The following is a 19,301-nucleotide window of genomic DNA, read 5'->3' as shown; positions in this document are numbered from 1 at the left end:
TGTGCCCTGAGACAAGGCCATCTGACCTGATGTGCCCGCAGGAGGAAGCAGCAGGTGTTTGGAGCGTGTGCTGTGCTGACGAGCTACTTGTCTGGGGTGGCGGTGACAGAAGCCTTTTGTCTGTCTTTGTTTGCTTCTGAAAAGCCAGGATATTCGTTCATTTGTCTCCTGGATGCACAGAGTAGCACTCGGCGGACACCTGGTGTGGCGACCCCCGGCTGGCGTGGGACGTGTGGGAATCCCTCCAGCCTCCCAGGAAGGGGCCCGCGGGGAGCATGTGGACGGAAATCGTCACGGGCCTGTCCTCCCGAGCGCTCTCCAGTCTCCGGAACCCCCTCGCTCCGAGGCCCGGGGGGGCTGCGCACCGGGTTTGCCGTTCTGCTCAGTGCGGGCGAGATGAGCGCCCGGCCCGGCCCGCCGCGCACGCCCGCGGCCTGCGGACGTCCCCCACGGCCCCCAGGCTGTGACGTGCCGGGACGCCACCAACCCCCTGCGGTGACGGGAGCGGGGCGCGCAGACAGCAGGAGTGGGGGCTGGGGCAGCCCAGGCCCCGCGGGGTGGGGCGGCTTCGGCCCCAAACCCTGCCGGTCCGAGGCTCCCCAGGCAGCCCGTGAAGGGCCCAGGGGGACAGACACGCCTGAACCTTCCGGCCAGCGGGGGACCCGCAAGACCGCACCCCGGAGATCCCGGGAAGTTGACGGCTGGGACGGGGACCGGCCGCCGCCGAGTGACCGCGGCGGGAAAGAACTGCGACCCCACGGGCGGGATTCCGGGCAGGACCTGGGCGCCCCGCGCCCAGACACCGGGAAGGCTCGGGGCCCGCGGGGTGCCCAGGCGGGGCGGGGTCCCACGGGCACGCGGTCGTCCTGGGGCGGACGCCGAGGCACGGAGGCGGCATCCGAGGGGCCGCGCGGGCGGAGCAGGCCCGGGGGCGGGTTCCTCACCCCGATAATCCGGCCCGTGGCCCCGCCCAGCCCGGTCCCGGCCGCCCCGAAGCCCCGGCCACCTCCCCCGCCCCGTGGGTCCTTGGCCCCGCCCCGTGGCCCCGTGGCCCCGCCCCCGCAGCCCCGTCGCAGCGCCTGGCCCCGCCCACACGGGGCCCCGCCCACACGGCGGCCTCACTGCGCAGGCGCGCCCGAACGGCGTGCAGGTTGAAAGCATGGCGCCCGCTGGGCCGCGGCTGGTCCTCTGTGAGCGGAGGATCCGGGAGGAGAGCGGCCTGGCGCCTCACCGCGATCTGGGTGCGCGGCGGCCGCCGGCGGGAGGGCGGCGCTGGCCGAGGGCGCGAGCTTCCCTCCGGGCGGTCAGGCCAGCGGCGCCGGCACGCGGAGGGGCGGGGTCCGAACGGCCGCCGGCCGGGGGCGCGGGGTGGGGGCCCCGGGGGCGCGGGGTGGGGGCCCCGGGGGGCGCGGGGTGGGGGCCCCGGGGGGCGCGGGGTGGGGGCCCCGGGGGGCGCGGGGTGGGGGCCCCGGGGGGCGCGGGGTGGGGGCCCCGGGGGCGCGGGGTGGGGGGCGCGGTGTGGGGGCCCCGGGGGCGCGGAGGAGGGGGCGCGGGGGACGCGGGGTGGGGGCCCCGAGGGCGCGGGGTGGGGGGCGCGGGGTGGGGGCCCCGGGGGCGCGGGGTGGGGGCCCCGAGGGGCGCGGGGTGGGGGCCCCGGGGGCGCGGGGTGGGGGGCGCGGGGTGGGGGCCCCGGGGGCGCGGGGTGGGGGCGCGGGGGGCGCGGGGTGGGGGCCCCGAGGGCGCGGGGTGGGGGCCCCGGGGGCGCGGGGTGGGGGCCCCGGGGGCGCGGGGTGGAGGCGCGGGGTGGGGGCCCCGGGGGCGCGGGGTGGGGGCCCCGAGGGGCGCGGGGTGGGGGCCCCGGGGGCGCGGGGTGGGGGGCGCGGGGTGGGGGCCCCGGGGGCGCGGGGTGGGGGGCGCGGGGTGGGGGCCCCGGGGGCGCGGTGTGGGGGCCCCGGGGGCGCGGAGGAGGGGGCGCGGGGGACGCGGGGTGGGGGCCCCGAGGGCGCGGGGTGGGGGCCCCGGGGGCGCGGGGTGGGGGGCGCGGGGTGGGGGCCCCGGGGGCGCGGTGTGGGGGCCCCGGGGGCGCGGAGGAGGGGGCGCGGGGGACGCGGGGTGGGGGCCCCGAGGGCGCGGGGTGGGGGGCGCGGGGTGGGGGCCCCGGGGGCGCGGGGTGGGGGGCGCGGGGTGGGGGCCCCGGGGGCGCGGTGTGGGGGCCCCGGGGGCGCGGAGGAGGGGGCGCGGGGGACGCGGGGTGGGGGCCCCGAGGGCGCGGGGTGGGGGGCGCGGGGTGGGGGCCCCGGGGGCGCGGGGTGGGGGCCCCGAGGGGCGCGGGGTGGGGGCCCCGGGGGCGCGGGGTGGGGGGCGCGGGGTGGGGGCCCCGGGGGCGCGGGGTGGGGGCGCGGGGGGCGCGGGGTGGGGGCCCCGAGGGCGCGGGGTGGGGGCCCCGGGGGCGCGGGGTGGGGGCCCCGGGGGCGCGGGGTGGAGGCGCGGGGTGGGGGCCCCGGGGGCGCGGGGTGGGGGCCCCGAGGGGCGCGGGGTGGGGGCCCCGGGGGCGCGGGGTGGGGGGCGCGGGGTGGGGGCCCCGGGGGCGCGGGGTGGGGGGCGCGGGGTGGGGGCCCCGGGGGCGCGGGGTGGGGGCGCGGGGGGCGCGGGGTGGGGGCCCCGAGGGCGCGGGGTGGGGGCCCCGGGGGCGCGGGGTGGGGGCCCCGGGGGCGCGGGGTGGGGGCGCGGGGGGCGCGGGGTGGGGGCCCCGGGGGCGCGGGGGGGGCCCCCGAGGGCGCGGGGGGGGGTGCGGGGGGGGCGCTGGGTGGGGGCGCGGGGGGCGCGTTGGAGGGGGCGCGGGGTGGGGGGCGCGGGGTGGGGGCCCCGGGGGCGCGGGGTGGGGGGCGCGGGGTGGGGGCCCCGGGGGCGCGGGGTGGGGAGCCCGGGGGGGCGCGGCGGCCGTGGGGTGGGCAGTGCGGTGAGGGGCGAGCCTGGGCCTGGGCACGTTCGGGAGGTGAGCATAAGCGAAAACTTTAAATGCGATGCTAATATTGCTGTTCGAACTTGAGTTGCATTATTTTTGTGGTTTTTCAGATTATAAAGTTCCTATATCTTGCTTTTACGACAATTTATTTTCAATGAAAAATAAGGTTCAAATCTCATAATTTTCTCTTAGCTGAACTTCGGTCGTTGTCTATCCCTGGAACTTACCAAGAGAAGATTACTCACCTAGGAAATTCTCTGATGAATTTAACAGGTCTGAAATCTTTAGATCTCTCACGCAACTCCTTGGTTAGTCTGGAGGTACGTTTTAGTTTGTTTCTTAAACGAAAATGTATTGCTATCAGTAGCAGTGGAAAGTACATTTATACTTGAAACGTGTTCTGTTTGATAATGATGTCCTCGTGCTTGTACACTGTACACGAAACAGTGATTTCAGTGCAGTGTCGTTTTTCTGGTGTTCACAGGGAGCTCGTTTCTTACACACCACATTGTCTTTATACTACTCTGACAACCGAAAGTTGTAGCTCTCTGATGAAGGTGGTCGTGTCTTTAAAGGGATACAGTAAGGCCCAAGAGACTAATGTGTGTGCGCCCATCAGTCTCCATCCCTTTCCCAGTCGTGTTTTCTTCTCCATCCACTTTCTGATCTGCACGTCTGTTTATGGTCTGACTCCTGGTGGCCACAGGCCCTTGAATGGCAGGGCCACAAGTGCAGGCCTGCTACAGCGGGCCTGTCCGGGCAGGGGCTCAGTCCTCACTCAGTCACGGAGGTGGTGGCCAGTGGGAATGCTGTGTAAACACTGCTGGTGGCTTATGTGGAGAAGAAGGCAGGACATTGCCCTGGACCGTGGTACTTCGGTGCCCCTGACATGAGATCAGGAGCCTGCCCAGAGTCAGAGGCCAGTTCCAGTCCAGGCTGTACCCAGTGCTGGCTCATCTCTCTGCCCCCAGGCCTCAGTGTTCTAATCTGTGACATGGGGCAACAGTGGTGCTCATCCTGTGCAGTTACGTGCAAGTGAATGAAATCAATTGAGCTCGGTACCTGCTGAGAATGCAGCAGGCACCAGCTGTCCCCGGTGGTCACGACTGGGGCAGACGTCTCTGCACAGTCATGTGACCATTTGCAACACAGAGAGGACACTCATCTTCATGCTCTTCCTGGTAACGGTATGTGTTCAGCGCAGCGTGCTTGTTGAGGGGGCTGATGGTTCTGTGATGGCCCGTGGCGCTGCTGATTTTTCCACGTGTGAGCTGATTCAGCGTTTTGTCCCTGGCAGGGGATTCAGCACCTGGCTGCCCTGGAGCGTCTCAGCCTCTACCACAACTGTGTGTCCTCGCTGGCGGAAGTGTTGAGGCTGCGCTCCTTGCCCGAGCTCAGGGATGTGGACTTGCGACTGAACCCCGTGGTGAAGAATGAGCCCGGTTACCGTCACTTCGTCGTGCACGCGCTCCCGAAGCTCAGGCAGCTGGGTGGGTGCCGACCCCGCACTCACTCGCTGGGGCCTGTCTGTCAGGGTCTGCGCTCCCTGGTCGATCGCGCTGTTGGTCTTTCTGAAAAGGGATGGTGACTTTCTGCTCTAATGGCGTGAGGGTCTGTGTCACCAGGTGGGTCTTGCAGGAGAGCCACCTGGAAAGGTGGCAAGGAGCCCCACAGCCCCAGATAATACCCAGGGAGGCCAGGAGCACAGGTGTCGGCTGGCTGCTCGGCTCCTGGTTTCCCTTCTAGCTGTTTGCCTGGGCGCGTTCCTGAACTTCTGGTGCCTGTTTCTGCGCATGGTCCCTGGGCTTTGTCTTAGGCTTAGCCGGACAGCTGGACTCCACCTGGAAGGACACAGGACAGGAGGCTCACTGGGCTGCACCCTCCCCGGGGGACCGGGGTGACAGGGTGAGCCCGCACCTGAGCCTAGCATCCCGTTTCCCCCTACGGGGTAGATCTGTGGCAGGCTTGCAGGGAGCCGATTCGACATGACCTGTCAGGAGGGTGACACTCCAGGAGCCACAGGTGCCTTCCCACTGCCTCCCAGCATGTGTCTTTGCCGTGAGTTGTGTGGCCAGTGGCCCTGCCAATGCTCCCCCGCGTCGCACTTCCATGGCGCGCTGACCGTGCAGCGTGGGGGTGGCAGGCTTGGGGCATCGTGCCCTTGGTCCTGCAGTGAAGGCGGGTGACGGCTGGTGCCTGTGCTGCAGGAGTGTCTGGATAAGGGGTGTGAGCATAGTGGGTCCTGAGTCCCCAGCCCTCTCACTTCGCAGCGAGGCTGGGGGTGTGTTTATTCAGGGCCTGTTCTCCCTGGGGGCCGACTTCAAGAACCCAGTGACAGCCACTAGGGCAGCATTTGTCACGAAGGTGTGGGGCACCACTGTCCACATGGTGAACACGGAGCTGTTGGCAGACTGTGGACACGGTCCTGCCGGTGCCCAGCTGGGGTCTGTGGAAACCCGTCCGCACGTCTGGGTTGCGAGGGCACTGATGCCACGCGGGTGAGCTGTGCTGTGGCTGTTAGTGACCGGCCCCCCCCCCGTGGGGAGTCTCACAGTGTTCAGTGTGAGACCTACTCAGAATGTCTAGATGCCTGGGAGAGTGCGTGCTTCCGCTCTAACCTTTGACTCCAAATAACTCATAGGCAGTTGATGTGGGCTCTTTTTCAGAAGTTTCCCAATCCTGATTATGGGAAATGTTTGTAATCTTCAGTCTGAAATCATTCCTTTCCCTTTGTCACAAATGTTTTAGATTCAGACTCTCAGTGTTTGTGTGGAGCAAGGATGTGAGAGTCTCCCACACAGCGAGTCACTCAGTGCAGCACCTCTGACACCCATGGGTGCCCCGTAAATCAGAGCAGCCAGCGGCTCTGGGCAACTGAAGGGCCCTGCAAGCTGACACGAGTGGAGCGAGCACGCTGCATGGTCCAGGGGTTGTGGGGTCTGGGAGAATGTTGCAGTCAGGAGAGGGCGTAGTTTTGGGGCAAATGAGTTTGCATTTGATTTGAGCCGTATGGAGTTTGAATTTGTAGTTGAATGGTCCAGAGCAGTATTCTGATAGCGAGAGTTTTGGAGCCGAGAAGGGAAGGGAAGCCCCAGTGAGGGGAGTTGTGTGTCATCAGCACCAACGAGTGTCTGCACCTGCTCTCAGGTGCAGTGCCAGGGAATGTGGGAAAGACAGAGGCCAGGAGACCAGGCTGTGTCTCGTGGATGGGGGTCACTGAGGACACGGCAGGGACAGGCTTAGGGAGGCGAACCCCAGCCTGCAGACGCATTGCTGCGCGGTTTTCCCAGCTCCTCTGTTTCCCTCTTTGGATGCGACTGGTGCAGCATCACTCACTTGCTGCGGTTGTGCTCTCTGGGCTGTGCCACAGGCAATGCCCGTGGGCAGGCAGCTTCGGAACGGACGTACCATTTGGAACGGTAACCTGTGCTCTCGCATCGCCGCTGTGCACACACCAACTGAGAACATTTGGGAAGCGCGTCACCTTCAGGTCCCGGAGGGAAGCCCTGGAGTTGTTGAGCAGAAGCCTCTGAAGCTGGGCATGCTTGTGGGGACAGTTTAAACTTGCCGTCTGTGTTTGCCAGTCCTGAGGCTCTGAGGGTGCAAATGTTAGGCGTGAGGACATCTTCTCTCTAGCGTGTCCAGGTGTGCTCACGCAGTGTCCAGAACGTGTATTACAAGAAGGGGGCCAGAGGGTGTGCCAGTATGGACCTGCACATGCGTTTCTTTTCCTGTGGACACAGCCTGACTCCAGAGCGGGATCTGTGGAGAGCTTTGTGCGAGCGGGCAGCATCTCTGGGAAGGAGCCCAGCATCCTTTCCTGGGTTTGCCCAGTGCTGTGGGGGATACTGGCAGGGTCAGCCCAAAGGGGACAGCAGGTGCGGAGCAAGCGGTGTCAGCCCTGGGCATGTACAGGGTGGTGCCGGGGTGCCTTGTGGTGTCGTTTGCTCGTGTCTTGGTGGCATTTGCTCCCTAGATGACCGCCCCGTGAGAGAGAGCGAGCGGGAAGCATCCTGGCTGCGTTTTGCTTCAGAGGGATCACTGGACTCCACACAGAGCGTGCCAGCTATGGGCAGAGCCGGAAGGTATGAACACGTGTGGTGAGGGAGTGTGCAGAGATGCTGAGGCCGGCCTGGTGTTGGGCGCGTAGCTAAAGGACGGAGAGCTCCGCGTTAACTCGAGCTCGATTGTTTTGTGGGTGGATGGCCACTGAAGGGTAGACACGCAGGAGAAGAGGCAAGGAGAAGGGCCTGGGTACCAGCTGGGGCGCAAGGAGACAAGGGACGGAGTCCCTCTTCCTGTAAGTTACTTTTTAATGTTAAAATGTTTACTAAAGTCACACGTGTAAAGTCAAATAGCGCAGAGGCTTCTGGCGAGAAGCATCATCCCCTCTCCCCGCTGCTGCCCCCGACGGTGCCGACACATTGCCAGGTCTGGCTGTGCACACTTGGAGCAGGACTGCCGGCTGCCGCAGCCCCCACCCCACACCCTGTGACAGCCTGTGGAGTGGCCCTGTGGCCAGTGCACCTACCTCTGCTTGGCCTGTGCCCGCCTGCCATCCCCGCCCTCGGCATCTTCAGGATTCTGCACGTGGTCACAGCTGGTAGTTTTTAAATGCTTTGAAGCCATGGAGAATCTTCAGGCTTTGTGTAACGGGTTGACCGAAAGGGCAGAAGTCAGTTAACTGTTAATGGTGCTTGTCATGTACTAGGATGGTGTCCTCCTTTACACCATTTCCTTCGGGCTGAAGCTTTCATAGTTCCCTTTTTCTCCCATTATATGCCTTAGCTCATCCATAAATTCCTCCAGTGTGGAGGTCGGCCAACTTTTTTTTGTAAACAATATCTATAGTGCTGAGGGGACACCCTTGCTTTGTTCCCGGTCTCTCATTTCTCACCACCAAGTGTGATATTAGCTGTAGGTTTTTGTAGGTATTTTTTTTTTATCAAGCTGAGGAAGTTCCCTTCTGTTCCTGGTTTGCTGACCATTTTTATCATGAAAGGAGGCTGGATTTTATCATCTGCTTTTTTTTGCGTCTATTCATACTATCATGCGATTTTTATTCTTTAGCCTGTTGGTGTGATGTATTGCATTGTTTTCCAGATGTTGGACCAGCCTTACGTACCTGGAATAAATCCCACTTGGTCATGGTGTATAATTCTTTTTATACGTTGTTGGATTCAATTTGCTAATATTTTTTTTTGAGGATTTTTGTATCTGTGTTCATGAGAGAATAATTTTCTTGTATTGTCTTTGCTGGTTCTGTTATTAAGGTAATGTTGGCCTCGTAGAACGAGTTAGGAAGTGTTCCCTCCACTTCTAGAAGAGATTATAGAGAATTGGTACAGTTCTTCTTTAAGTGTTTGGTAGAATTCACCAGTGTACCCATCTGGACCTGGTGTTTTAGAAGGCTATTAATTATTGATTCAATGTCTTTAATTAATGTAAGGCGATTCAGATTATTCATTTCACCTTGTGTGAATTTTGGTAGATTGTTTTTTTTCCAGGAACTGGTCCGTTTCATCTAGATGATCAAATTTGTGGGCATAGAATTGTTCATAATATTCCTTTATTTTCCTTTTAATGTCCGTGAGATCTGTAGTGGTGCCCCTGCTTTCATTTCTGATGTTAGTAATTTATGTTAACCTGGCATAGATGTTTTTCAATTTTATTGATCTTTTTAAAGAACTTTTGGATTTGTTGATTTTTTTTCTATTGATTTCCTGTTTTCAATTTCATTGATTTCTGCTCTAATTTTTTAAAAGTAAATTTTATTGGGGAATATTAGGGGACAGTGTGTTTCTCCAGGGCCCATCAGCTCCACGTCATTGTCCTTCAATCTAGTTGTGGAGGGCGCAGCTCAGCTCCAAGTCCAGTCGCCATTTTCAATCTTTAGTTGCAGGAGGCGCAGCCCAGCATCCCATGTGGGAATGGAACCGACAACCTTGCTGTCCAGAGCTCACGCTCTAACCAGCTGAGCCATCCGGACGCCCCTCTGCTCTAATTTTTATTATTTTTTTTATTTTGCTTACTTTGAATTTAATTTGTTCTTCTTTTTCTAGTTTCCTAATGTCGAATCTTGGATTACTGATTTTAGCTCTCACTGGTTTCTTTTTCTGATATATGCGTTTAATACTATAAATTCCCCTCATCATTGTTTTCACTGCATCCCACAGATTTTGAGAAGATATATTTTTTTTTTCATTCAGTACAAAACATTTTTAAATTTCTCTTGAGATTTCTTCTTTGACCCGTGTGTTATTTGGAAATATGTTGTTTCATCTCCAAGTATTTTGGGATTTTCCAGTTATCTATAATTGATTACTAGTGTAATTCATTGTAGTCTGAGAGCAGATAGTCATATAAGATTTCTCTTCTTTAAATGTGTAAAAGTCTGTTTATGGCTCAGAATGTGATAGGTCTTGGTGAATGTTCACGTGAGCTTGAGAATGTGTGTTCTGCTGTTGGAGGATGTCGTCTGTAGATGTCCTTCTACCCAGCGATTGATGGTGCTGTCGAGCTCAGTGTGTCCTGACTGACTGCCAGCCGGCTGGGTCTGGCTGTGTCTGAGGGAGGGCGTAGGAATCTCCCACTGGGGTGGTGGGGTCACCTTTCTCCTCGCAGCTCTCTCAGTTTTTGTCTCATGTAGTTTGAGGGTCTACATCATCAAAAATAAGTTTGGTCGGTGCATGGACGTTAAGGATTGTTTCGGCTTCTTGGGGAATTGACCCCTTTATTGTTACGTGATTGATGCCCGGCTTTATCCGATAACTTTGCTAGCTTTGGAGTCTGCTTTACCTGGTATTACTGCAACTACTCTAGCTTTCTTTTGATTAGTGTCACCCTGGTACATTTGTCTCTATCCCTTTACTTTTAATCCATCTGTGTCTTTATAGTTAAAGTGGGTTTCTTGTAAACAACATATAGTTGGGTCTTATTTTTCGGTCCACTCTGGCAATCTGTGTCTTTTAATTGGTGTATTCATACCATCAATGTTTAGAGTAATTATTGATACAGTTGGATGAATATCTATGATATTTGTTACTGTTTTCTTCTCATTGCCCTTGGTCCTTGCTCCTGTTCTTGTCTCCTGCTCTTTTTCTTCCTTTTGTTGATTTAAATGAACATTTTATATGATTCCATTCCATTTTCTCTCTTTGCTTAGCATATCAGTTGTATTTTTACTTTTTTTAGTGGTTGCCCTACAGTATGCAATATACATTTACAACTAATCCAAGTCCGCTTTCAAATAGCATCACACTGCTTCACAGGGAATGCAAGTGCCTTGTGATGACAAATGCTCCCAATCCTCCCCTCCCTGTCCCTGGATCATCCGGTCATTCATGCCCTACTATTCTACACAAGCATGTATTTTGTATGTATACACATGGGCGTGTGTCATTGAATACATTGTTGCTATTATTATTTTAAACTGTTACCTGTTAGGTCAATTAAAAATAAGAATAATAAAAGTAAAAGTTTTTATTTTACCTTCACTAATTTCTTCTCTAATGCTCTTCCTTTCTTTATGTAGCTCCGAGTTTCTGACTTACATTCTTCTCCTCTCTATAAAGAAGTTCTTTTAAGATTTCTTACAAGGGAGGTCTACTGGTAACAAGATTCCCTCAGTTTTTGTCTGTCTGAGAAAGTCTTTATTTCTCCTTCATTTTGAAGGATACCGAATTTTAGATTGGTAGTTTTGTTCTCTCAGCACTTTAAATATTTTACGCCACTCTTTCTTGCTTGCATGGTTTCTGAGGTGAAGTCAGATGTAATTCTTATCTCTGTGCCTCCAGGTAAAATGTTTTTTCTGATCTGGCTTTTTTCAAGATTTTTTTTTCTTTGTCTTTGATATTCTCCAGTTTGTATATGGTATTCATTGAAGTGGTTGTTTTGCCATTTAACTTGTCAGTGTTCTCTGAGCTTCCTGGATCTGTGGTTTGGTGTCTGACATTAATTTGAGGAATTTTCAGTCTTTACTGAAATGCTTTTTCTGTTCCTTTCTCTTTCTGGTATTCTTATTATGTATATGTTACACCTTTTGTAGTTGTGCCAGAATGCTTGAGTATTCTAGCGTGTTTTGTTTTTCAGTCTTTTTTTTTTTCTCTTTGCTTTTCAGTTTTGGCATTTTCTTTTTGGGGGAGGGGTTCGGGGGGAAGGTGAACAGGACTTTATTGGGGAACAGTGTGTACTTCCATACTGTTTTCCAAGTCAAGTTGTTCTCCTTTCAATCTTAGTTGTGGAGGGTGCAGCTCAGCTCTAGGTTCAATTGCCCTTGTTAGTTGCAGGGGTGCAGCCCACCATCCTTGCAGGAGTTGAAGAGTTGAACCTGCAACCTTGTGGTTGAGAGCCCGTGCTCCAACCAACTGAGCCATCTGGTACTGGCCCATGTGGGAATCGAACTGGCAGTCTTCAGCATTAGGAGCACGGAGCTCCCCAACCGCCTGAGCCACCGGGCCAGCCCCAGTTTTGGAATTTTCTGTTGACACACCCTCAGGCTCAGAGATTCTTTCTTCAGCCGTGTCTTGTCTACAGATGAGCCAATCCAAGGCAGTCTTCATGTCGGTTACAGTGTTGTGATCTCTAGTATTTCTTTTTGATTTTTTTCTTAGAATGTCCATCTCTCTGCTTATGTTTCCCATCTTGCAATTTCATTAGAGCCCTTACATTATTACTCGTAGTTGTTTTAAATCCTGATCTGATCATTCCAGCGTTTCTGTCATATCTGAGTCTGGTTCTAATGCTTCCTCTTTTTTTTCAAGATTGTTTTGGCTATTTGGAGTCCCCTGAGATTCCAGCTGCATTTTAGCGTGGGTTTTTCTATTTCTGCAAAAATATCGTTGGGATTTTGAGAGGGATTACACTGATTCTGTAGCTCACTTTGAACAGTATTGACATCTTAATGTTAAGTCTTCCTGTCCATGAACATGGGACATGTTTCCATTTATGTGTGTCTTCTTTAATTTCTTTCAGCAATGTTCTGTAGCTCACCTGCTCTTGATAATCTCAAGACTGCATTGTCACAGAGTTGGGAGTTCAGAGGACTAATAAACAATCTGGGCAACCTCCTTCCTATCCAGAGGTGACAGTGGAGGCCCAGAGGGGCTGGAATGTGTCAGATGTCAGGTTTCTGTGAGCAGACCCAGGAAGAGAACCTAGGGCCCTACTTTCTGCAGGGATCTGGAAAACTTTGTTATAGAAAATAGTGCGTTTACCTCTTCGTGTGTGATCACTCATCATAGAATCAGTTATACTTATAATCCCCAGGATACGAGTGAGGATTATTGTGAAGGGTCTCTTCTCAAGCTGCCCTTGAGGTCTGTCTGCGTGGAGGGTCACTGTTGGGAGTGAGGTCATCTTGAAAACACCTCACGTTTTAGTCACTCAATGTAAACATAGAAGTTTGGACACTGTGTCCTTTACCTTTCTTCATCTCATGGACCGTACTGTGATGTGCTACGAAAAGGAGAGCTTTCCGAACTTTCGTTCTTGAACAAATCCTAGTGGGGCTCTGCACGTGCTGGGTGCCGTGGTGACATCACATGCTCTTGCTGTCCGTCACCAGTTGTCCTGCCGAGTTCCTCCTTGACTTCTCTTTAGTGGAAGCACAAGAGCCATTGCTCTGCCACTGCGCCGGCTTCCCCCAAGACCTGTGGCTGTGCAGGTGTGTGGCCGCGCCCCTCACAGGGTCTGCATGGGCTGGGGCCACAGCACCGAGCTGCCTTTTCTTTGCAGACCGTTCCAGTCCAGAGCCAAGTGCACTGACCCCTCGGCCAAGAAGTGCTTGGTCGTGGACGTGGATGATGAGGCAGTCCTGAGCCTGATTGCTGAGTGCGAGTGGGACTTGAGCAACCCTCCTGGGAGCACGAGTTCCAGCCGGAGGGAGAGAGAGGCCGACTTCCACAGTCCCCAAGGTATGCTGCTGCGCCCCATGAAGGCCGGCGGGTCCCCCTCCCCTAGCTCTGAGGTGGCCATCACGGGCTTCACGATGCACCTGAGCTTTCTAGAGAACTTAAATACAGAATCTTCATGCAGTCTTTTAAATGTCAGTAAGTTGGATTCTAGAATTACAAGAGGAAAAGTCAGTGAATTTAAGTTGACAATCAGCATACCACGTGCTTGTTTTCAGTCACGTTACTCCTCAGCCCCTTCCAGTTACAGGGAAGGGGTAGGACGTCCGAGTGGACAAGAAGGGAACATGGCCTGTGGCTGGTGGAGCTGCCGTCCGTGTCGGCCTGGCAGGTGTTCGCTGAGCTTTGGGAAGCGCTGAGCCCGTGGCCATAACCCAAGGGTGTGGGGGCTCTGCCGTGCATGGCTTCTCCACCTGTGCACCTCAGCAGGGGCTCTGCTGGCACCAGGACTTGTGCCCAGTTGTGGCTCCGTCTCTTCCTCTGTGGTGACGTCACATGCCCTGGGAGGGTTCCATCAAGACCCCAACAGGTCGAGGCGTAAGTTCGGGCTGAAGTCCCAGGAGAGTACATTCGCTGGCACAAGGGCGTCTGCCCGTTGAGCTTCTTTGCCAGCTCTTGTCATGGTCCGTCCTTAATGCTGGCAGTTCTCCTGGGTCGGTAGTCGTAGTTCATTAATAGCTGCCATTTGCATTTTCTGGAAGCCCCGTCATGAAACTCTCTTCACGTGCTGACAGGCCATGTGTATGTCCTGTGGTGATGCTTCTACACCCTGTTTTCTCTCCTTGGTGTGGAGTCAGAGGAGCTCCGCATGGTTTGTGCATACAACCTCTTCTTAGATGTAAGGATTGCAAATTTTCTACCATTCTGTTACTTGCCTTCCATTTTCTTAACGGTGCTTCGAAGAGCAGAAGTTTTATTTTCAGTATAGTCCAGTTTAGCGGTTTTTTCTTTATGATTCGTGTTTTGTGCCCTGCAATCTTTTCCCTGACGCTTGTGAGGATTTTCCCTGTAGGTGTCCTGTGGTTTCGATGTTTAGTCTTTGACCTGCTGTTGGTCTGGATTTGTGAGTGGGCTGTGGGATGGGTTGGGTTGCCCCCCAGCCCACCCTGCACATATATTGGTGCTAATGCCATTTGTTGAAAAGTCTGTCTTCTTTCTCATGTCATAACCTTGGCACGTTTGTTAATTCGGTTGGTTCTGCGTTCTGCTCTATGGGTCACCAAGTCTGTCTTTGTACTAGTACCACACCATCTTGACTCTCGGCTGTGAGATGACCCGTGAGTCAGGCAGGGTCGGTCCCCTGCCTGCAGCAGTGACCATGGCAGCTCAGAACCCAGCAGGACAAGGGTTGGCTATTGCATTGTTAACCCACTCAGTCACCTCTTTCTTGTTTAAGTGATATACTTAATCGATTTCAGGCAGTGTCAGAAGCTTAAAATGTGATCTTTAATGAACTAAAACTTTTTAAATGTTCTCTAATAAAATAGAATCCAGACATCTGTTGAATCCTCAGTCAGTACAGTACCAGTGTGGGGACTCCATAAAGAAGGGCCATGAGAGGAGAAAAGGCAGCTCCAGAGGGTCTGGTGCAGTAAAGCCTCAGAACCTGTACCACGGAGAGCCCTTGCCGCAGCACGGAGACCAAGTCGAGGCCGGCCGCCCCCTGGGGCCATACACGCACTCGTCCCCACACCCAGGTAATGTCACACAGCCGCATCAACTGCTCCTTAAGCAGGTAGCTATTGTCACCATGTTTTTTGTTGCTGTGGAACTTCTCCTATTCTCTTTATTAAACTTGTTTGTGGAATGCTCTAAAATGTCTTATGAAGGAACCTCGTACATTGAAATTTATAATACATTTATATTTTAGATTCCTAGTCTGTAAGTATTTTGGTGCATTTACACACACACACACACACACACACACACACACTTCTAAATCCAGGCTATGACAATAGCTACATTTTAAAAATTAAAGATGAGGGAAATGAGATACTGAGTTCAATTAAGAGTGTTGTATGCATGTATGTGGCAAAGTGTCAGAAAACCCCCAAATATGAGTGAACACAATACCTTCTGAGGCTTGTTCAGGCTGGTCCTTGGGGCTTTGAAGACAGGACGAGTTGTGGTGGTGACCTGCCCAGGCTGCCTGTGGCGGCTGCAGAGCAGGGTGTGGTGTTGAGGCCGGGTCACACCCCTGTGATGTTCTCTGCTGTCATCGTCCCAGTGGCTTTTCCTCTGTATTCTGAGACCTCAGCAAGATGCCGTGGTATGTGGGTTCATAGCACCCCTGTTTATGCAACTGTCAGAATTCATTTCACCTCAGTTCACGAACACACACGACTCAATGCTTAGACCTCTCTGCAACCTGTAGTCCCTGTGAATTTCCAGAGTGAACTTGGAAAGGCTGCCCCAGCAGGACAAGGGACTTGCCTGTCTGCTCCATCCAGACTCCCAAAGTCAGACTCCCGTTGAGCACCTTTGATCAGTTGTGCCCCTCGCCCTGTGTACGTGGGTGTGTCCTTGTGTGGGTGTGGTATATATGTACACATGCATGTGCACGCATGCATGTTGTGTACACATGTGTATGAATATACTTGTATGTGTACGTGTGTGTGCTGTAGGAATCTGTGTGTCCTTGTGTATGCATGTGTATATGTATACATATACTTGTGTGCATGTGTATATGTACATGTGTGTACATGTGAACTATATGTGTCCGTGTGTAAGTCCATGTGTGTCCCTGTGGATGCATGTGTGTACATGTGTGTGCATGTGTGCACATGCGCTCGTCCGTGTCCCCATGTATTCATGTATGTATATATGTACACGTGTGTGCTGTGTGTGTCCCTGTGTATGCATGTGTTGCACTCATGCACATGCATGTATGTGTGCATGTGTGTACATATATATGTCTACGTCCCTATGTGTATTCATGTATATACGTGTGTATGTGTGCCTGTGTGTGTGTATGTGTATACATGGGTGTATATCCGTGTGTGTGCACACTCTCTGTCATTGTTCTTTTTCTGAATCTGGGAGTGGGATGTCCTGTCACTCCTAAATATTCCTGTGTGTGGTTCTTAACAGCAGGGACACTCTCCAGAATCGGAAATGAACTTTGTCACAGACAGCCTGTTAACATTTCACGAGATGTTCAAGTGACATTGTTTTCTTTGTGGTCCAGGATCCCGTCCAGGTGCACGCAACGTATCTAATTGTCATGTCTCACCAGACTCCTATGACCCGAAATGATTTCTCACGATCTTTCTGTCTCTGCACCTTGAGGGTTAAAGCATTCAGATTTTATTTTTGTTGGTTGACTCCCAGTGTGGCTTGCTCTGCTGATTCCTGGTGGCCAGATTCAGCCGATTGTTCTGGGGGGTGGGCTCATGCAGAGGCTGGAGCGGAGTGGGGAGAAAGAAGAGTACAGGTCAAGACCAAGGTGAGGTGCTGCAGCAGTGCATGGTCTGTGTCTGTCCCCAGGCGGGGTGGGGTGGTGTGGAGTGACCAGTGGGATCGTGGAGGGCGGGTGGGAGGGCCCATCTGTATGGACCCAGCAAGAGGTGGAGGGACTTGGTAAGTTTGGTCACAGACATGGCGCTGAAGGGGGAGTGTGTCCAGGTGATCTGTGCCCCAGGCAGACAGGTGACTACAAGCACAGGAGCCTGGGTTTGCCGGGAGGCCAGGCTTGGCTATGCTCACGGTGAGCCTAGGAGCTGTGTGGATGCCAGTGCAGTGTGGGACCCTGCAGGAGACACCTAGTGGGAGGGCGGCCTCCTAAGGTGGACCTGAGCCTGGGTGTGGGGAACCAGGCGGGTATGGGGACTCCAGATAGAGGAGGGTCCCAGGGCTCAGGGCCAAGGAGCTTCAAGAGGAGAGCAGGGAGAGCCGGGCCCTGGGCACCCTGGGAGAGCCTCTTCTAAGGACCCTGGTCCACAACGTACTGGGCCCGAGGCGCCCAGGTGTGACCCTTGCCTTCTCCGGGCGCTGAGTGGTGCTGGTATGAGCCCACCAGGGGACGTGGTTCAGAGGATGTGGGGGCAGGAAGGTCGCAGGTACTGATCCGTGAACGGTCTCCCATAGGAACAGTGCTGGGGTCCTCTCTCATTTCCAAATGTTAGCTTTGTACTCATCTTTGTTGTATGTGATTTTGGGATGAAAACATACAGTAATACTTCAGTCTTGTCACTCTGATGGATTTTCCATGTGTGTACACACATACACGTGTAGGCATGCATGTACACATGCGTGCATGTACGCACACCCTTTTTAAATGACAATACTGGTCACTGCGCCCAGGGAACTTGGTCTGATGAGGGCTCTGTTGTTCCCTGTGTTACAGACGGCACAGACGTCGAGGACTCAGCCCCCTCTTCTCAGAAATCAAGTTTGTCAGCACAGAACGTGTTCAAGCCCTCGCCTGCTCCCGAAAAGTGCAGGAAGCAGAGAGTGCCTGGTGGGAGGTCCCAGGCACCTGCCGCCCAGGCCTGTGTGAGCTGCCTGGAGGGTGGTCTGCGCGGTCACAGCGGCTCCCAGGGCAGCAGCCAGACGGCCTGTTCCCCCTCAGAGGTGTCGGAGCCCGGAGAGCACAGGCCCCTTGGCACGCGTGGCTCCGACGTGGGGGTGAGTGGGCGCTGTCGTCGGTCACACTCCTGAGATAAACACTCTTCCTTCGTGTTTGCCCCTTAGTGTTTGGCAGTATTCTCCTGTGCGTTGGGGTCCAGACATGATGGGCTGGCTGCCCGCTGGTCACTGCTGGTCGTGGGTCGAGCCTGTTCCTACAAGTGGCCTGGCCGCTGTCCGGCTGCCCCTTCAGCCTGTCGCTGTCTCCCTGTTGGGGTGGAGGGAAGGGAGAACGTGCTTGTGCCTGAGGGGGGACGTGCGTGGGCCTTTCCTGTCGGCCAGGAGGGACACGGCCAAGTGCAGAACTGCGCCCATGGCCTCGCACACTCACTGTGGTCATCCTCATGGAGAGGGCAGTACCCGTGCTCCTTGGGGAAGACAGAAATCTGAGTGACCAAACTGGGTCCACTGTGGGGACCTCGGCCTGTCACCCATGCCTGTCACCCTGGCCGAGTGTCCAGATGCAGCTTCGGATCTGGAATGGTCTTAGCTTCAGCTTTGGGCGTGAGCAGCAGGGCCTTAGTGTTAGCACACTGACCGGTTACTGGGGTGGCTGCCCCTCCCCTGCCCTGTGACCTTGGCAGAGCAGTGCTCCTTTGGTGTTCTTGCTCCTGGGGTCCTGAGGACACGTCCACCACCGCTGTGTTTCCTGGGGCTCCTGGGGTAGGCAGCGGTGGCAAGAGGTGAGGGGTGTCCCACTCAAGTGGCTTTACCTGCCCTGGCCCAGGTCGTCCCATCACTCAGGCACTCACTGGCTGTTCCAGAAGTTCTTTAGTAGAAAGGCCTTTTCATATATTAAGTGCCAGTGAAGGGCGAGACTCTCGCTGGCCTGCTGCCTGGGAGACAGATGGAGCTTTTCCTCCGTCCTAGTCCAACGCGCGGTCAGTGTTCCCTGCGCACTTGGGAAGTAGGCAGGAGGGCTGGAGCCGTGCCCCTTCAGTAATTTTACAATTGGTAGTCATTCTTGTAAAGGTAGGAACAGAATGCCAGCTGAGTGCTGGCGATGGCTGGCTGTGTGTAGGGGCCCCCACGGCCACTGGTGTGCTCGGACGCTGGGCTCTGCCCAGTAGCCGCTGTGTGTGACTTCACTATATGGGGGCCTTTCACGCCAGTGGCCACGCAGGCCGCTGGCTCTGTGGGGTGTCTGCCGTCCAGGAGTCAATGTGGACTGGTCAGGGGGTCTCTGTGGGAGTCCCCACAGCCTCAGCCCTTACACTGTCATGGTGGGTTACATGGCCCCGTGTCAGTGCAGACCCGTGGCATAACGCCTCAGTTTAGGTCTTGCATTCTCCATTAGCCATTCCTCCTGGTTTGGCATATTACCCTGCCCCACAAACATGGACACTTGGCACGGAGCTCTCGGAACCTGCCCACCGCCACATGTCGAGAGGGGATGAATCCTGTGTCTCACCCCCTGTGGATTTGTGTAGGGGCCAGTGTGCAGGCTCCATGGATAAGGGTATTGGCGTGGTACCTGTGGGCATCAAGCTTGTGGTGTCAGAAGCCTTGTGTTGGGAACTGGAAGCCAGTGTCATGGTTCTGTTTCTGTCCCAGGTGTCTCCCAAACAGTACCCGTCCAGGAAGGCCACCGTGGAGGTGACGCTCCTAGAAGTGCTTCTCGACCTGGTGGACAGGTACTGGAGTGGCTGCAAGTCCCTGCACGGCAACGAGGTGTTCCTGGGTGAGTGGGGAGAGACGGTCAGCCGGTCAGCTCTGGCGGCACTGGGTCAGCAGGTGTTCGTCCTCCCGCTGGGTTCTGCGCCCTGCTCCGGCTGGACCCGGCCTCCCCCCATCACCCG

General features: G+C 55.6%; 1 protein-coding gene across 11 annotated transcripts in view; it reads left to right on the top strand.

Moving 5' to 3' along the window:
- The first annotated feature begins 447 nt into the window (after nt 1–447).
- CEP72 (centrosomal protein 72) overlaps nt 448–19,301 on the top strand; it is a 51,871-nt gene continuing 33,017 nt past the window's right edge. For 2 of the 11 annotated variants that reach the window (XR_013993606.1, XM_081053143.1), the window contains exons 1-8: nt 493–1,241; nt 3,158–3,285; nt 4,263–4,455; nt 6,942–7,050; nt 12,701–12,879; nt 14,364–14,573; nt 17,222–17,502; nt 19,057–19,183. Coding sequence is in view for 10 of the 11 variants with exons in the window: in XM_081053143.1 (XP_080909269.1) it covers nt 1,160–1,241; nt 3,158–3,285; nt 4,263–4,455; nt 6,942–7,050; nt 12,701–12,879; nt 14,364–14,573; nt 17,222–17,502; nt 19,057–19,183 (1,309 nt within the window). In the remaining variant the exon portion in view is untranslated. Of the gene's footprint in view, nt 1,242–2,995; nt 4,153–4,262; nt 4,456–6,941; nt 7,051–12,700; nt 12,880–14,363; nt 14,574–17,221; nt 17,503–19,056; nt 19,184–19,301 lie in introns of those variants that run through there. The other 9 variants (XM_081053148.1, XM_081053149.1, XM_081053144.1 and 6 more) reach the window with 7 other exon arrangements.

Source organism: Rhinolophus hipposideros (assembly GCF_964194185.1).
Source record: "Rhinolophus hipposideros genome assembly, chromosome: 7".
Lineage (NCBI taxonomy): Eukaryota > Metazoa > Chordata > Mammalia > Chiroptera > Rhinolophidae > Rhinolophus > Rhinolophus hipposideros.
This window is presented reverse-complemented; position numbering and strand designations above follow the sequence as displayed.